The 16,029-nt window shown below is 39.6% G+C and overlaps 1 protein-coding gene across 1 annotated transcript in view; it reads right to left on the bottom strand.

The window, feature by feature from the left end:
- Positions 1–543: 543 nt before the first annotated feature.
- Positions 544–16,029, bottom strand: part of LOC114331750 (regucalcin) — a 166,958-nt gene continuing 151,472 nt past the window's right edge. The window contains exon 7 of the mRNA XM_028281384.2: positions 544–687. Coding sequence (XP_028137185.2) covers positions 670–687 — 18 coding nt within the window. The 3' untranslated portion in view covers positions 544–669. The remainder of the gene's footprint in view (positions 688–16,029) is intronic.

The raw sequence follows: 16,029 nt of genomic DNA on the forward strand, positions 1-16,029 counted from the left end.
ACATAACAAGTAAATAAAAACATTTTAAAATAGAAATTTGTTTTAAACTCGTATGTATTTAAATTCGTATTGTGAGATTTTTTTCTACGCATGACTATTTACGTGTCAGAAGTGAGCGCGACTGCTCCCGGGTTAAAGGTTACTGGATAATATGTTCAAATCGTGATAAGTTGTTGAAACGGTCAAAACAAAGAGACGCACACTCATCAAAAAAGCACGTGAAATTATATTCGTATAATCTACATTTACTGAATTGATCCAGGAATAGTCAACTCAAACTAGTAAGAATTGATTCTATTTTTCCCGCGATCTACTTTTACTAACAAGGGTTAGGAAGAGTCTGCTTAACTAGTAAAAGTTGAATTAAATTGTTCAAATCAACTTTTTCTGCTCGTTTTAGTTGGAGTTGAATCGAACTAGGAATAGTCAATAGTCAACTCTAACCGAGAATCAACTTGAACTGTAACATACCTATAATTACATAAATATCAATTGTTTCAAGATAAAAGTACCCTACAGATCTTCATTAGAAAAATAATTAAACACGTTACTAAAAGATATTTATTTATTATATTAACACATTTTTTGTATATTTTTTGGTAACAATAAATAAATCACAATTTAAAACATAACATTGGAATTAAGGAAAAAAGTTACGGAATGTATTAATTACGATGTCCCACACTCCTGAAACAGAAATAAAATATTAGTATATATTATGCATAGTTAATATAAAATCTTACCCTTCAAACCTTCATAAAAGCAACCCCATGCAGAAGTAACAAAGCATAAGCCCAATCATTAAGAACGAATAACCATAACAAATTGACATAAGCATGTTAACTAAACTAGTTGATATCCAATCCAAAGTGGAGGTTTGGTAGCTTCAATATACAGACTAGCTGCTGGACTGGATGTGAACGCTCCAAAGACAAGTGTAACCTTGAAGCACTCCTTTTTATCGAATTTAATTTTCATAAGTTTTACTTTGAGATCAAATTATGGATCTGTATTCTTGGCAATATTTACTTTTCTGCTCCCCACTAATATTGTGCCAATATTTTTATCGTGTTTTTTACCGACAACTAGAGTGTCAGCATAATGTGACAGCTTTTACTGGGTGCAGATTATTGTCTAAGAGTGGGATTTGGAATTAAACCTTGCATAAAAATAACCAAAATTACAACATGATGCTTATCCCATTACTGAGCTAACTATATGATTATGTAGAAAAACTAATTTGTCTATTGTATCTCGTTGTGATCTAATTCTGGTAAAACCAGAGCTAAGGAAATATACTGTTTTGCTCCTCACTTTATAAACCTCTAAAAAATGTTCAGTTGCTAGTAATTTAAGCTTTTTTCATAATATAGCGCATTGCGAAATTTCATTTAGATATTAATAGAAAACCCAAGGCATATTAAACTCAAATTGTCCGACAACATAATTTCTTTAAGGGAACTAAATTGTCTCCATAACGCATCGAAACACATATTTATGTTTATCCAACAACCTATAGAAGAAAATCGGCATGGCGTTTATTCTTACAATGTGGCTTTTATTTTCATTCCTATTGGTCCGAATTTCATTATGTTATTTTAATCCCCCATTTTCAATCCTGTTTACAGTTGCGTCATTATTCATCTGAAACAAGGTCTAAAATGGCGCGTATTTCAATAATAAGCACGTAGTTACAGTTCTGTTGCTTTTGTATTGTACACAGTATTTTAGACGTTAATTACGCAAAAAACAGGAATTGACATAATTGGCAGTTACATCATTCTTCTTCCGGACTGGAGATATACCTTTTGATTCTATTCTATTTCCTAAATAATGTTGAAATTTTAATCATGATGTGGTCATCAAATTTGCAGTTATGGTTCCAAAGTGTAAATTTAATAAAGCCAGATCATATTCATAAGGGATTCGAAATATCTCATCTCAAAGGATTTTTATCAATTAGCTGTAATATTTTTTCTGAAAACACTCTATTATAAGAATTTGGGAACACTATAATAGCCTGCACGAATATGGTATCAACATAAATGGAGAGAAGCTCATTTGAGATTCGCAGATGACATCGTCATTATAGCCAATTGTATAGATGATGCAATAATAATGTTGAAAAAATTATATCACGCTTTCTTAGAGGTTGGATAAAGATTAACATCAAAAATGCGCAAATAATGACTAATCTGGTGCTAAATCGTAATATTGTTGTTGATGGAAGGGACATTGAGTCGACTGCGTCTTATAAGTACTTGGGACATTTATGGTTGGGATAACCAGACATGTGAGCTCTCACATCGCATAGGAATAACGTGGGCAGAGTTGGGTACATTAAACTACGAATTTAAATCGGACGTACCCATATGGCTCAAAAGGAACATTCTCCACCAGTGTGTGTTACCTGTACTCACGTATGTAGGGGAAACATTAACAACCATACAAAAGGTGGTGAACAAGATTCGCGTAACTTAGAGGGCTATAAAGCGTCAGACGTTGAAGTCTCTCTGAGAGACCGAATCCCAAACTAAAAAATACGTGGTAGAACAAAAACAACAGACGCTGTCGAAATAATAGGTTTGTTCTAGCATCAGTTTCAAACGGTTTGAAACCATCAGCGAATAGCGGACCAGCGCGAGTAGAGGGGATAGCACTGGTGACTGTATTATGTTCTCTCACTGACCAACTGTTTGCTGACGGTTTCTGACTAGTTTGACTGCTAGAACAAACCTAATAACTATGCAAGAGACATCGACAGATTATCAGAGAACCGATAGACAAAACGTATTGTCGAGTGAATGCTACGACAAGAAGCACTACGGAGCAGAGGATCAACCAGATGGACCGACGACGATATGAAGCGTGTTATTAGTAACTGGATAAAAGCCGCAAAAGAGACAGATGCAAAGAACTGAGGAAGATCTATGTCCAGCAGTAGACGTGTACAGGCTGATGATTATGAAGAAATAGCCTGAAACGAGGTGAGATACATATCTAATACTCCAGGTCATTATGCAAGGAAAAATTTGGGGAAAAAGATCCATAGGAAGAAGACGTCCACCGGTCTCTACAATTTTCAATTCAGCGCTAGTATACATAGGTATATTATTTTAAAATATATTATCTATTCCAAGACGTGCATAGCATAAAAGTGTGTAACCTAAGAAACAAGCATAAGAAATATTGTTTTACCAGAAGGATTTTGTGTTTACAAAAGAATTGTATAATATAAAAAGTGTTGTATATTTACGTGTATCTTACCAGGCTGGAAAAGCCCCAGCATATATGTCAAAAATTGTCTTGTTCGATAACGACCAAACGGTGAATAATAAAGGTAAGAAAATGTGGAATCTGCAGTTTGATCTAAAATATTAACACGCATTCAATTTTCTTAATATTATATTGAAGTTTTTAGCTTTTATTATTACAATATTGGGCTAAATTTTGGTTGTATACAATCACCGGTAAAAAAGTGGTATATCAAGGGATGCTTAGTAAAAATCCGATGTTTAAAAATCTTCGAAGAAAATTCAAACAAACATAGTTTTGAAAATCACAGTCTGATTAAAAAAATATGAGTATTAATATTGGATGTTGCCGCCTCTGGACTTCTTGGAGATGGTTCGGCAATCCATTCATGATATTCTGGATATCCGATTGGGGGATACTCTGCCACTCCTCTACCGCAGCCGTTTTAAACTCTTCGAAGGATGTTAGGGCTGGTACTCTTGCCCTTATTTTGAGGTTGTTCCAAATGTACAACTTGATTATTATCGGGAATGCGTGCCAACTATGGTAAAACTTGAATACCGATCTCTTTTGGAGTTCAAAAGAAAATGTATCAAAAGAAAATGAAATTTACGAAAATTTGAAAAATTATGATTATTTTAAATCATATTTTTTTCAAAATTATGCTTTTTGAACCGGTCAAAATTTTAATGGTAAAATCCTTATTAATTAATTACTTTATAATTTATGCTAAAATAAAGAATATCTTCTAGGGACTACTATAAATTTAAATTTTTGTGGAAATAGCGTACAGTCGGAAAAATGAAAGATTACCCATGAACGATCACATCAAACACTTATTTCGTATTTGCTGTCTTTTTTATAACAAACGTTTGTTATTTATAGAAAAAGACAGCAAATACAAAATAAGTGATTGATGTGATCGTTCATGTGCAATCTTTCATTTTTCCGACTGTATGTTTTATTTTTCATTTTTTCCTAAAAAAATCGAAAGGGTTTTCTTATTTTCATCATAACTTGCTTAGCTTTGATGCAATCAACTTCATCTGGAGCCCCACTTGATTTTAGTTCCCCCCTCCCCATTCAATCACTTTAATTAATTCTAAAAGATTTTTTTGAACTGAAAACTTCTTTAGGGACGTTGTGCACTTTTTGGACGGGGAAAAAGTACTAAATTAGCGACCGTCATCGCGACCGTCATCAATTCGGCAAAAGAAATTTTTGAAGTGAAAGCTTCTTTAGGAACCTTGTGTACTTTTTGGATGGGGAAAAATATTAAATTAGCGACCGTCATCGCGACTGTCATCGCTTAATAGATTTTTGAAGTGAAAACTTCTTAAGGACGTTGTGCACTTTTCAAATGGGGAAAAAGTATTAAATTAGCGACCGTCATCGCGACCGTCATTATTTCGGCAAAATAAATTTTTGAAGTTAAAACTTCTTTAGGAACGTTGTGCACTTTTTGGATGGGGAAAAATATTAATTTAGCGACCGCCATCGCGACTCCCATCGCTTCGGCGAAATAGATTTTTGAAGTGAAAATTTCTTTAGGGGCGTTGTGCACTTTTTGGATGGGGAAAAAGTATTAAATTAGCGACCGTCATCGCGACCGTTATCATTTCGGCAAATGAAATATTTGAAGTGAAAACTTCTTTAGGAACGTAGTGCACTTTTTGGATGGGGAAAATATTAAATTAGCGACCGTCATCGCGACTGTAACCGCTTCGGCGAAATAGATTTTTGAAGTGAAAATTTCTTTATGGGGAAATTAAATTAGCGACCGTCATCGCTTCGGGAAATAAATGTTGGAAGTGAAAACTCCTTTAGGGACGTTGTGCACTTTTTGTATCGGGGAAAAGTATTGAATTCGCGACCGTCAATACTACTGCGAGATATTAGTCATTTATATACTATAGGTTGAAATGCTTATAAGTTCGATCGAAGTTATAATGGTTGGAGTAGGGAGAGAGACAGTGTGTATTCGAAGGAGCTTGCGAAGACAGCGCATTAGAAGCCGCACTATCCATATCTCCCTTGAAGTGAAAACTTCTTTAGACGTTGTGCACTTTCTGGATGGGGAAAAAGCATTGAATCGACCCTCATCGCTTCGCCGAAATAAATTCTGTACGTATATGTATGTATAAATAAGCACCATAGGACGTACGCAACGCGTATATAAGATATGTATGGCACTTCTTTTTAGATGGGGAAAAAGCATTGAACTCGAGACCGTTATCACTAAGGCGAGATATTGGTAATTTATATACTATAAGTTGAATTGCGTATAAGTTCGACCGAAGGTATAAAGAATGGAGGAGTGTGTACCCGAAGGCGCTTGGTTCGCTAGAAGTTTTCACTTCTATCGGCACTGTCCCGAGTGCCTTAAATTTTTAAGTAATGAGTCTATTCGATTTTTATTATCTTCAGTTTTGGTAATAATAACTTTTTTGTTAAAACAGTTTTTGAATTATTTATGAAAAACCGCTTTACACCATGCATTTTTTTCACGAAAAATTCAGATCTGTGATCTTAAATAACTTAAAAAGTATTGATTTATTTTAATAACATGAGATAACAAATTTTGCTTAAGATTTGTCACTCTATCGAATTGTGGGGTTATTTTTAATAAAATAATTCTAGAGTGCTATGTATTAAGAGTATAAGTCAAAAATGAAAATTTTTTATTAGGACTTTTCAAAGTCTTTCTTACCACTGATGAACCCTCCCCGGGACTGCAATTTTTCCTCGACGTCGGTGGGAGGGCCGAGTAACTGGTCTTGGTCCTTGAAATTGTGAGGGGAGCACGACCAGTGAAACTAAACGCAGTCCCTAAGCGTCCAGCGCCTGTGCACCGGGTGGCCGCCGGACACCGCCACTGGACGCAAAAAGGCGTGGCAATTGAGGCGAACAGTTGCGGCGCCTTCGCCTTCAGCTTTTAGTTTACCTTTCCAACTTCCCTACGGCTACTCCAAATCACCCTAATCTCAGTCGCCAAGCTCCAAAACCAAGCCGCCGGGAGCGGCGGTGGGGTCCCGCGCATTGGCCGCATCTGTCAGTGCGCGGGCCCCCGCCCTCGCCCCCGACACACTTTTTCGAGTCTTTCTCGACGCACTATCTAGGAGTAGCCGACATGCCTCACCCAACCCAACTTCACCCCCACCCCCCACCCCCCATACCCCACAGGAAGCTCGTAGCTCGGAAATTGTCGGCGGGGCACTGGTGGGATCACTGACGCCAAATAAGGGACTCCGACAAATACCAGTAGAAGAGAAGACCAGCCCAACTGCATATCAGCATGCATCACCGACTAGTCCTTACCCTCAGGGGGGATGAATGGCGAATTCTCGGCGCCACAAAACGGGGACCTTTTGGCTATGGAATGGTAACCCAGACAGAAGAGTCCAGATGGAGAAAATCAGCTTTAAAAAAATCCGCAATCTAAGCTGGAAGACATCGCGGCGAAGGATGAATGGCCATGCGTAGTTGGTCGAGAGCGATTCCTGCGAGGAACCAGGCGACACCTCACAGTAATTAGCCTTACTCCGGCATGCGGGGCTCTGGTGGAGTGGACTGCAATTCCCTAGCTACTCGTGGGAACAATATGGACAAAAATATGGAAACCAATATTCACGAACAACCCGTAGTAGAAAGCCCCGAAGGCACTACTACGCAGATAGCGAAACCGACCACAAGGAAGGCAGTCAGAGTCACCTCCTTAGAGGAGGTGGATCTGATGACAGACGAGGAGGTCATTCAGGCCAGGCTGGCTGGGGCCTCCAAGAAGAAGGTAAAAGATCTGGTGGGAAAAGGCCAGGATTACATTGAAGCCAAACGCTCGGTGATCAAGGCCAATTTTACCAAGGTCTTTGGACGACAGGAGGGCAGTGCCGCTAAGTCTAAAGAGAAGGCGGAGCAAAAGCTGGAAATGGAAATGGCTACGCAAAAGCCTACAAAGAAACGGCAAAGGTCGGACCACAGCACGCCGCCAGCGGAAGTCAAAAAGAGGCCGAGAAAGTCAAAAATGACTTTTACACAAGCCCTTTGCTCGGCAAAGGTGGCGGTAGTATGTGATGGCTTCCCCGAAGTCAAGATGGAACCCACAAAGCTTAAGGCAGTGCAAACATCCATCTTGGAGGCTTTGGAGAGAACGCCAGAAGGAGGGCCGCAAATCAGGCTGCTAAAGAGCACGTTCAAACCCGGTTACCTGGTAATGACGTGCGCGGATAGTGCAAGCGCACAATGGCTCATCGACACTGCTCCCGCTCTAAAGCCTTGGGAAGGTGCAAACCTCCAGGCTAAGGACGAGAGTGAAGTCGAGAGGCCGTGTTCTTGCACTGTCTACATCCCAGACGAGGACGGAAAGAGGTTGGAGGCGGAAAGTGTGCTGACTCGATTAAGGGTCAGCAACCGAAAGCTCAACACTCTTTTATGGACCGTTTTGGGCAAAACACCTGCAGGAAAAGGGCAGGTATGGGTCCTCTCAATGGACAAAGAGTCCTTTGAGGAACTCAAAAAACTTCAAATGTGTCCTTACTTTGGCATAGGAAGAATTAAATTTCGTGTCAAGGATGATGGGCACATTGAGAAGGTTGCAGAGGCCGGACCAAGGGGGTTGCAAGGCGTAACTGCCACAACCTCGGCAGTTAAGTCTAAGCAAAAAAGAACAGAAGTCAAACCTTCAGAGGCGCAAAGCTCTAAAGTAGCGTCAAAGAAGGTTAAGACTTCGAGCAAAAGCAAGGCTCCCCCTAAGGATGATAAGTCAAGGGAAGGAGCAAAAGAAGGAAAAATCCCGGAAGAAGTCCGCACCGACTTGCAGGGGAGTGCTACAGACCCGCCCAGAAGGCTAGAAGCCACTGAGCGTGTGGTCTCTCCCATGGAAGGGGTAGAGGACACGGGAAAACCCGAAAGATAGCCTTCAATTTAGAGGAAGGCAGAATAAAGATCCTGCAGGTCAACCTACATCATGCCAAATCTGCGTCGGCGGTTTTGTGCAGAAGGTTTGATATGGAAGGCCTGGACTTGGCCCTACTGCAGGAACCATGGCTCCACGGAGGGAGAGTTGCAGGCTTAAAGCCGCAACAAGGTAAGTTACTATACGATGCGAAAGGAGAGACACCTCGAGCATGCATTGTATATGGCAACGAAGTAAACTGTACACTGATTCCGGATCTTTGCTGCGGAGACTTTGTTACAGGTATTCTAACCGCTTCCACCGAGGAAGGTAGTAAAAGATGGTTGGTCTGTTCTGCCTACTTCGCTGGAGAGAAGGTCTTCCGCCCAGGCATAGTAGAGGACGTTATAACCTACAGTCGAAGGGAGAACCTTCATCTAATACTGGGATGTGATGCCAATGCCCACCATCTGGCATGGGGGAGTACGAACATCAATAGTCGAGGTGAGTCTTTACTACAGTTCATCTTAAGCATGGGTTTAGAAATAGCCAATATAGGAAATAAACCTACCTTCGTTACGGCCACGCGCAGAGAAGTCTTAGATGTAACACTTTGCAGTGAAAAAACGTATGATACTATAAAGAATTGGCATGTGTCAGAGGAACCTTCATGTTCCGATCATAGGCACATTCGATTCGATTTATCTACTTCGATTCGAATGGTGGCAAGATTCAGGAACCCGAGAGAGACGGATTGGGAAGGCTATAGAGGCTCACTCGAGAAGTCTCTCGAGGGAGGAATCGGCACCATAAGAGATAGGGAAGATCTCGAGCTGGCAATTGAAACGGTGAGCGGAGCTGTTCTGGCCTCTTACCAGGAGAATTGTCCAGAGAGAGAAAAGAAAGGAAAGAAAAACACACCCTGGTGGAATGAACACTTACAAAAGCTTAGGGCAGATGTAAGAAGGCTATTCAATAAAGCCAAATTCAACCAGGAGTGGTCCATATATAGAGAAAAACTGACGCAATACAATAAGGAGATCCGAAAAGCCAAAAGAGACTCGTGGCGAAAGTTCTGCGAGGAAGTCGAACAGGCTCCCGCATGCTCCAGAATCCACAAGGTCCTGGCTAAGGATGGTATTGTGAATCAGGTCGGCCTCTTGAAGAAAGAGGACGAAACGTATGTGGAAACCCTGGAGGAAAGCTTAATAATGCTCACCAAGGCACATTTCCCCGGCTCATCTATTGACAATAATCCTCCGGTAGAGCTAGCTTATCCCAGAAGGCCTACTAAGGCGGACTGGAAATTAGCTACCGACATCACGAGACCGGAAAAAGTCAGGTGGGCGATCAATAAATTCCAGCCATATAAATCACCTGGAATGGACGGGATCTATCCAGCCTTCCTACAGAAGGGACAGGATGTGATTATCCCGCATCTAACAAAGATCTTTAAAGCTAGTTTGGCATGGAGATATATTCCAACTGCATGGCGAAGGGTGAAAGTCACATATATCCCCAAGGTTGGTAGGGTAATGGACCAGACCCCCAAGTCATACAGACCAATAAGTCTATCCTCTTTCCTAGCAAAAACGCTGGAAAGATTGATAGACAGGTATATTAGGGACGATGTGCTGATGGAAAAACCACTTAGCGATCGTCAATATGCATACCAGCCAGGAAAGTCAACTGACTTGGCACTGGATGATCTTAACAGACTGCTCTCAAAGTCGCTAGATGACACAGAGATAGCGGTGGCGACGTTTCTGGACGTGGAGGGAGCATTTAATAACGTCTCCTTCGAGTCTGTAACGGAAGCGCTTAAAAGGAGAGGAGTTCCTGCCTTCATATGCGAGTGGACAAAGACGACCTTAGCAAATAGGATCATGGTGTCCTCGTTAGGTGAAGCCACCATTGAAGCGAAGGCAGTAAGCGGCTGCCCACAAGGAGGAGTTCTATCCCCATTACTGTGGGCAACGCTTATGGACGACCTACTTAACACGCTGTCCAGGGAGGGTTTTTACTGTCTGGGATATGCGGACGACTTGGTAATTGTAGTTCGAGGACGCTTTACCAAAGTAATTTCAGAGAGACTTCAAGTCGCTCTGAGGATGGTGGACAGCTGGTGTGAGAAAGAAGGCCTGAAGGTTAACCCTCAAAAAACATCCGTTGTTCCCTTCACCAGGAAAAGAGCACTGCAAGGCTTACAGCCACTAGCGCTCAAGGGAGTAGAAATCCCATTCACAAGTCAGGCCAAGTACTTAGGTGTAATATTCGACCAGAGGCTGACATGGAATGCACACATTCAAAAAGTCACACAGAAGGCCATTATGGCCCTGAACAGATGTAGACGAATGTGTGGCAAGAATTGGGGGTTAAATCCTAAAATGAACCTCTGGCTATACACAAGGGTTATAAGGCCCATGCTAACTTACGGTTCAGTGGCGTGGTGGAACAAAACGCAACAGTCCGGGGCGATTCGATTGCTCAGTAGCACACAAAGACTTGCATGCTTGAGTGTTACGGGAGCCATGAGAACAGTCCCAACGGACGCGCTAGAAGTTATACTAAACCTACCACCTCTACATATATACATACAGAGTGAAGCCAGATCAACAGTACATCGGTTGATCCAGGGCCAAGCTCCAATAAGTATGATGCAGGGAACTGATAACTTAAGGCTATACCAGGACATAAAGGCAGACCCCGTTCTAGGAATGCCTGTAGACCGAATGGTTACGAGGTATAGCTTTAACAAAAATTTTCAAGTCACAATACCAAAAAGAGAGGACTGGGAAGCTGGTCCGCCGATAACGGCAAACTCAATATGGTATACGGACGGCTCCAAAACCGATATAGGTACAGGGGCTGGAATATATGGCTTAAAACCAAGGACGGAAGTCCGGGTATGTCTAGGGACATATGCGACCGTATTTCAAGCCGAAGTAGCTGCTATACAAAGGTGCGCTATGGAACTAATCAGTCGGAATCTAGATAACGACTCCATCGTTATCTATTCGGATAGTCAAGCGGCTCTGAAGGCTCTCAGTTCGGTACAGGTCGATTCATGGCTGGTATGGAACTGTTTGAGTGTCCTCTCTCAGGTGGGAAGTCGAAACAGATTGACACTTGCCTGGGTGCCGGGACATAAGGGTTATCGTGGCAACGAGAAGGCCGATGAATTGGCCCGAGAAGGCGCATCTACGCCACTGGTTGGTCCGGAACCCGTCTTTGGAATCGCAAATACGATAAAAAGAGCAGCTATACAAAAATGGGCGCAACAGAGGTCTCTTGAATGGTGGAACAACTCCCCAGGACAGAGGCAGGCCAAACAGTTCATCAAAGGACATTCGGCTAAATTTACAACAGACTTACTTTCGCGCAGTCGAAGCACTGTCAGAATGATAGTGGGTCTGCTGACTGGACACTGTAGACTCAATAGACACTTGAGTCTCATAGGCCTGACAGAAGAGGACACCTGTCGGTTCTGTCTGGAAGAAGAGGAAACCGCTCTACACGTTCTGTGTCATTGCGAAGGTCTCGCACGAGTGCGGTTTCTAGAACTCGGTGAGGAAAAACCGGAAGCACCAGGCTACATGAAAAGGCCACTATCAAGGCTGTTAAGTCTCATTAAGAGGACTAAGCTAGATGAAGTGCTTTAAAAGAAAGGGGAAACACAATAGATCTACTAAGGTCGCAGTGTATCAGGCTCTATTGGCCGCCCCATTTTCTACATTCTACATTCTACATTCTACCACTGATGAAATAACTATTACAACTAAATATGAAAATGGTGACGAAATATGATTAATAAATTAGTAATTAACTATTTTACTTTTTACTTTGGTAATACGTTATTAATTATATAGTTAAAAATATAGAAGAATCCCGAAAAATCTTTTTTATGACTTATACTCTTAGTACATAGCACGTTAGAATTTACCCCCTAGAAGGGGTAGCATCCACCCCAGGGTAAAAGTGCAAGAAATTTTGTTTCTTGAGGTATCCTCGAACTACTCAGTGATTTTCATGCAAATTTATTATGGTTCAAAGAAATCGGAGGTGAAAACCTTCAGTGACTGCACTAAAGTTTCCTCTTTCACCTCTTATTGCTGTTTTCTGTATCTATTTTGGTGCAGCAGCCTGCAAGGGATCATAATTATCAATTTACAATGAACGCATTTCACAGGAAAAATTTCATAATACTTATGACGATTAAAATACTCCATATTACTTATGACGAATAATTATATAAGCAGAATGTGGGGACACGTATGATCACAATAGCGAAAGATAGATCACCCAAAGGTAGAAGGGTGATAACCTTACATAGAAGTATCAATGCGCCAATTAAAAAGCACAATTGATTATAAAGAGGAAGAAGAAGAAGATTAGGTTAGGTTAGGTTAATTAATTTAGCAATATAGTAAACTTTTAATTATTATGTTTTTCTACAAGGTTTTCGGAAAAATAGGTCCACAATAGACGCCATATTCTTAGCCAGACAAATTGCTGAGAAAGCACTGGAATATAAAAAACCTGCATTTATAGATCTGACTAAGGCCTTCGATTATGTAAGATTGGAAAATATGCTGGGATTGCTAAAGGAGAAACATCAGCCCAACAAGAGAATAAGGATAATTAAAGACATTAATACGAAGAACAAAACCAGAATAAAAGTCGAGAATGAACTAACATCGGAAGTAGAAATCAACTCGGTAATCAGACAAGGGGATAGCTTGAGCCCATTGCTTTTTAATTTAGTAATGGACAAAATCATAGAAAACATTAAAGGTACTGGAAAAGTATATAAGATGGCAGGAAAACATAAAAATCCTCTGTTATGCTGATGACGCAATCTTAATCTCCGATAACGAGGATATATAACATACAGCGAATGGCACACACTTTCAATACAGTGGCGAAGAACTACAACAAGAAAATATCAACAGCTAAGACAAAATCCCTGGTAGTGTCAAGGGAACCCATAAGACGCAAATTAGTAATTAACAAACAACTAATTGAGAGAGTCTCGAGATTCCAATATCTGGGAGTCGAAATATGTAGTTATGGAGATGTTAAAGAGAGCGTCAGAAAGCAAGAAAATAAATCCAATTACGTGTCAGTATGTCTGAGGGATGTCATCTGGAGAAACAAAGATATGAGGCTGGAAAGGAAAGTACGCATATACAAATCATGTGTAAGACCGATCATGACGTTCGCGATAGAAACAAGATGTGACACAGCAGAAACCAAGAGGATACTAATAACATCAGTAATGAGAATGTTGAGGTCAATAACTGGGAAAACACTGAGAGACAGAATACCGAACGGCAGAATAAGAGATATCTGTAACATACAAGATATAGTACGGTGGTGAAGATAGAGACGACGAGAGTGGAATCAGCATGTGACGAGAATGGACAGCGAGAGAATAGTCCGTATAGACAGGGATTCGAAGCCAACAGGCAAGAGACCAATAACAGGAAGGCCCTTTAAAAGGTGGCGAGGTAGCTGGCAGTCAACATTAAAGATACGGATACAAGCTCAAAATCGGTTAAGAACAGGCCAAGAGGCCTAATATAAGAAGAAGATGTTCTAATTTAGTTACACCGACGTTTGAATTAAGTGACACATTTGTTGAGAGGATTCGGTATTTCTAAGCCTTTGTTTTATCTTACTAAGACACTTTTATATAACAAAATGGGTCTTGAGAACGCCACTGGTACAAGGTACAAGCTTTTATAAAATGAGCTTCTAATTGCATTAGTGGTAGAATATTTATGAGATAAACATTAAGAGACGTTCAAAACGCATTAAGTTTTAATTTAAATAAGTTATGAAATAACAATCTCTGCTTTTAAATTACACTAGACCGCATCCCAAAGAGCGTAATCCTGCTTTAACTACTTGTATGTATATTTTCGAAAGAGCGTTGTATTTTTAAATGCACTCTCGTTATTTTACACAGGAAGTGACTTTTATAGAGGCAGAGCAATTTTTTCGTGTACATATTATATTCTTTTGTCTAAAAATATACTGCGGATTCTGAATATAGTCAACTCGTATGGAGACACAGACAGTTGAACCAAAAATAAATTACAACCTAAATGCGTGGAAGAATAAAATGAACTAAATTTTAAAACAATATCAATTAAACAGTAATAGTAAGATAATACCCTTTTCTTAATCACTTTCTATTTGGCATTTCACATTTGTATAATTACTAACTTTTTCATTTTAGACAAGGCGAAATCGGCGGGTTCTTTGGAGAAAATATTCCTATGAGATTTTTTTGCATAATCACATTTGTGAGACATTCCAGAATAAGATTCAAGAAGTCGCCCACGCGAAAAGTGGTCCAAATTAAAAAAAAAAAATTTTTAATCAAATTGTAAAAATCAATACATTTGGCCGAAATAAATTTTTTTAGGTTTTTTTAGAACATTCTGGTTAAAAAAAATCTCTTATAATTTTTCTCTAAAATTAATCGTTTTCGAGGTAAAAGCATTTTAAAATTAAAAAAAAAACGGAAAATGGCGATTTTCAAGGCTTAATAACTCGGTTAATAGGTATTTATGATATAAGTGTTAAAAGTACACGTTTAAGGCACGCATATGAAAGCACTCGCTATCGCTCATTCTGCAATTCACATGAGTGCCTTACAAATGTACTTTTTAACACATATATCATACAATATTTTTTCTACAAACGTAATTACAGGACAATATCTACAAAAACTTTTACTTGAACTTGACTGACATTCCATTTTTATATTTTTTTTGACATTACATCAAAATTGTCTATACGGTCAATACGAACTGCAGTGACTAAAAAATATTTTAAAGCACTAGTGCCTTAAAGTAGCATTTTTAACGCTCGTATGGAGTGCTAAAAATTGCATTTTTAACACGGTTGTAGAAAAAACTTATAACTACGAAAGTCAGAAAATAATTAAATCAAAGTTTAAAGCCCCTCCCCCTGACAAGATCCTGAAGAAATTTTTGTCATTATTTATTATTATCATTATTATCAATACGATCTTACCACTCATTACACAGCCCAACAAAAAAAAATTTTGTCTTGCTGCCGAAAAAAAATCAACTGATTTTAGTTAATTCATCTGTGCTGATTCCAAAAATACAAACCTTTTCGTTGTATCAGCTCTACTTTTCGAGATATAGCATACTTATCAAATACTTAAATATTCTTACATTTCTGTATATTCCACCACTATAATTGCAATATGTTTATAAACAAACTTAACAAATTCTAAGACAAATGGGCAAATGAACAAAAGGGCCTATTTTGGTGTTCATTTAGGAGATCAAGATAAATCCTGAGCTCCACATGAGTGTGAAAAATTTGTATTGAAAACTTGCGACAGTGGACGAAAGGGCAACGAAAATGTTTAAATTTGGTTTTCCAATGGTATGGAGGGAATTCAAAAACCATTTTGACGATGGCTATTTCTGTCTTGTGAATATAAAGGGCATTAATCGTAACAATCGACATACGTGAACATATCCTAACCTGGATTCAGCAATAAGACCAATTCCACATCAGCTTGAGCAGATACCCATTCCAATATTTAGCAGTCTACGTATGTTACCAGAGGATAATGCCGAAACGTTATTTGACGAACTGCAGACTAATAGATTTGAGGAAGACGACAGTGATTTTAGAGGGGATTCAACACGTCCTGAGCGTTTTACTCAGGAAGAGCTAAGCGATCTTATCAGAAATTTGAACCTTCCAAAGGATTCTTCCGAGTTGCTTACCTCCAGACTAAAAGAAAAGAATGTTCTTCACCCAGACACCAAAATTACATACAACCGTAATAGGGATAAAAGATCCTTTGCCTTTTTTCTCAGCAAGATGAT

Source organism: Diabrotica virgifera, chromosome 4 (assembly GCF_917563875.1).
Source record: "Diabrotica virgifera virgifera chromosome 4, PGI_DIABVI_V3a".
Lineage (NCBI taxonomy): Eukaryota > Metazoa > Arthropoda > Insecta > Coleoptera > Chrysomelidae > Diabrotica > Diabrotica virgifera.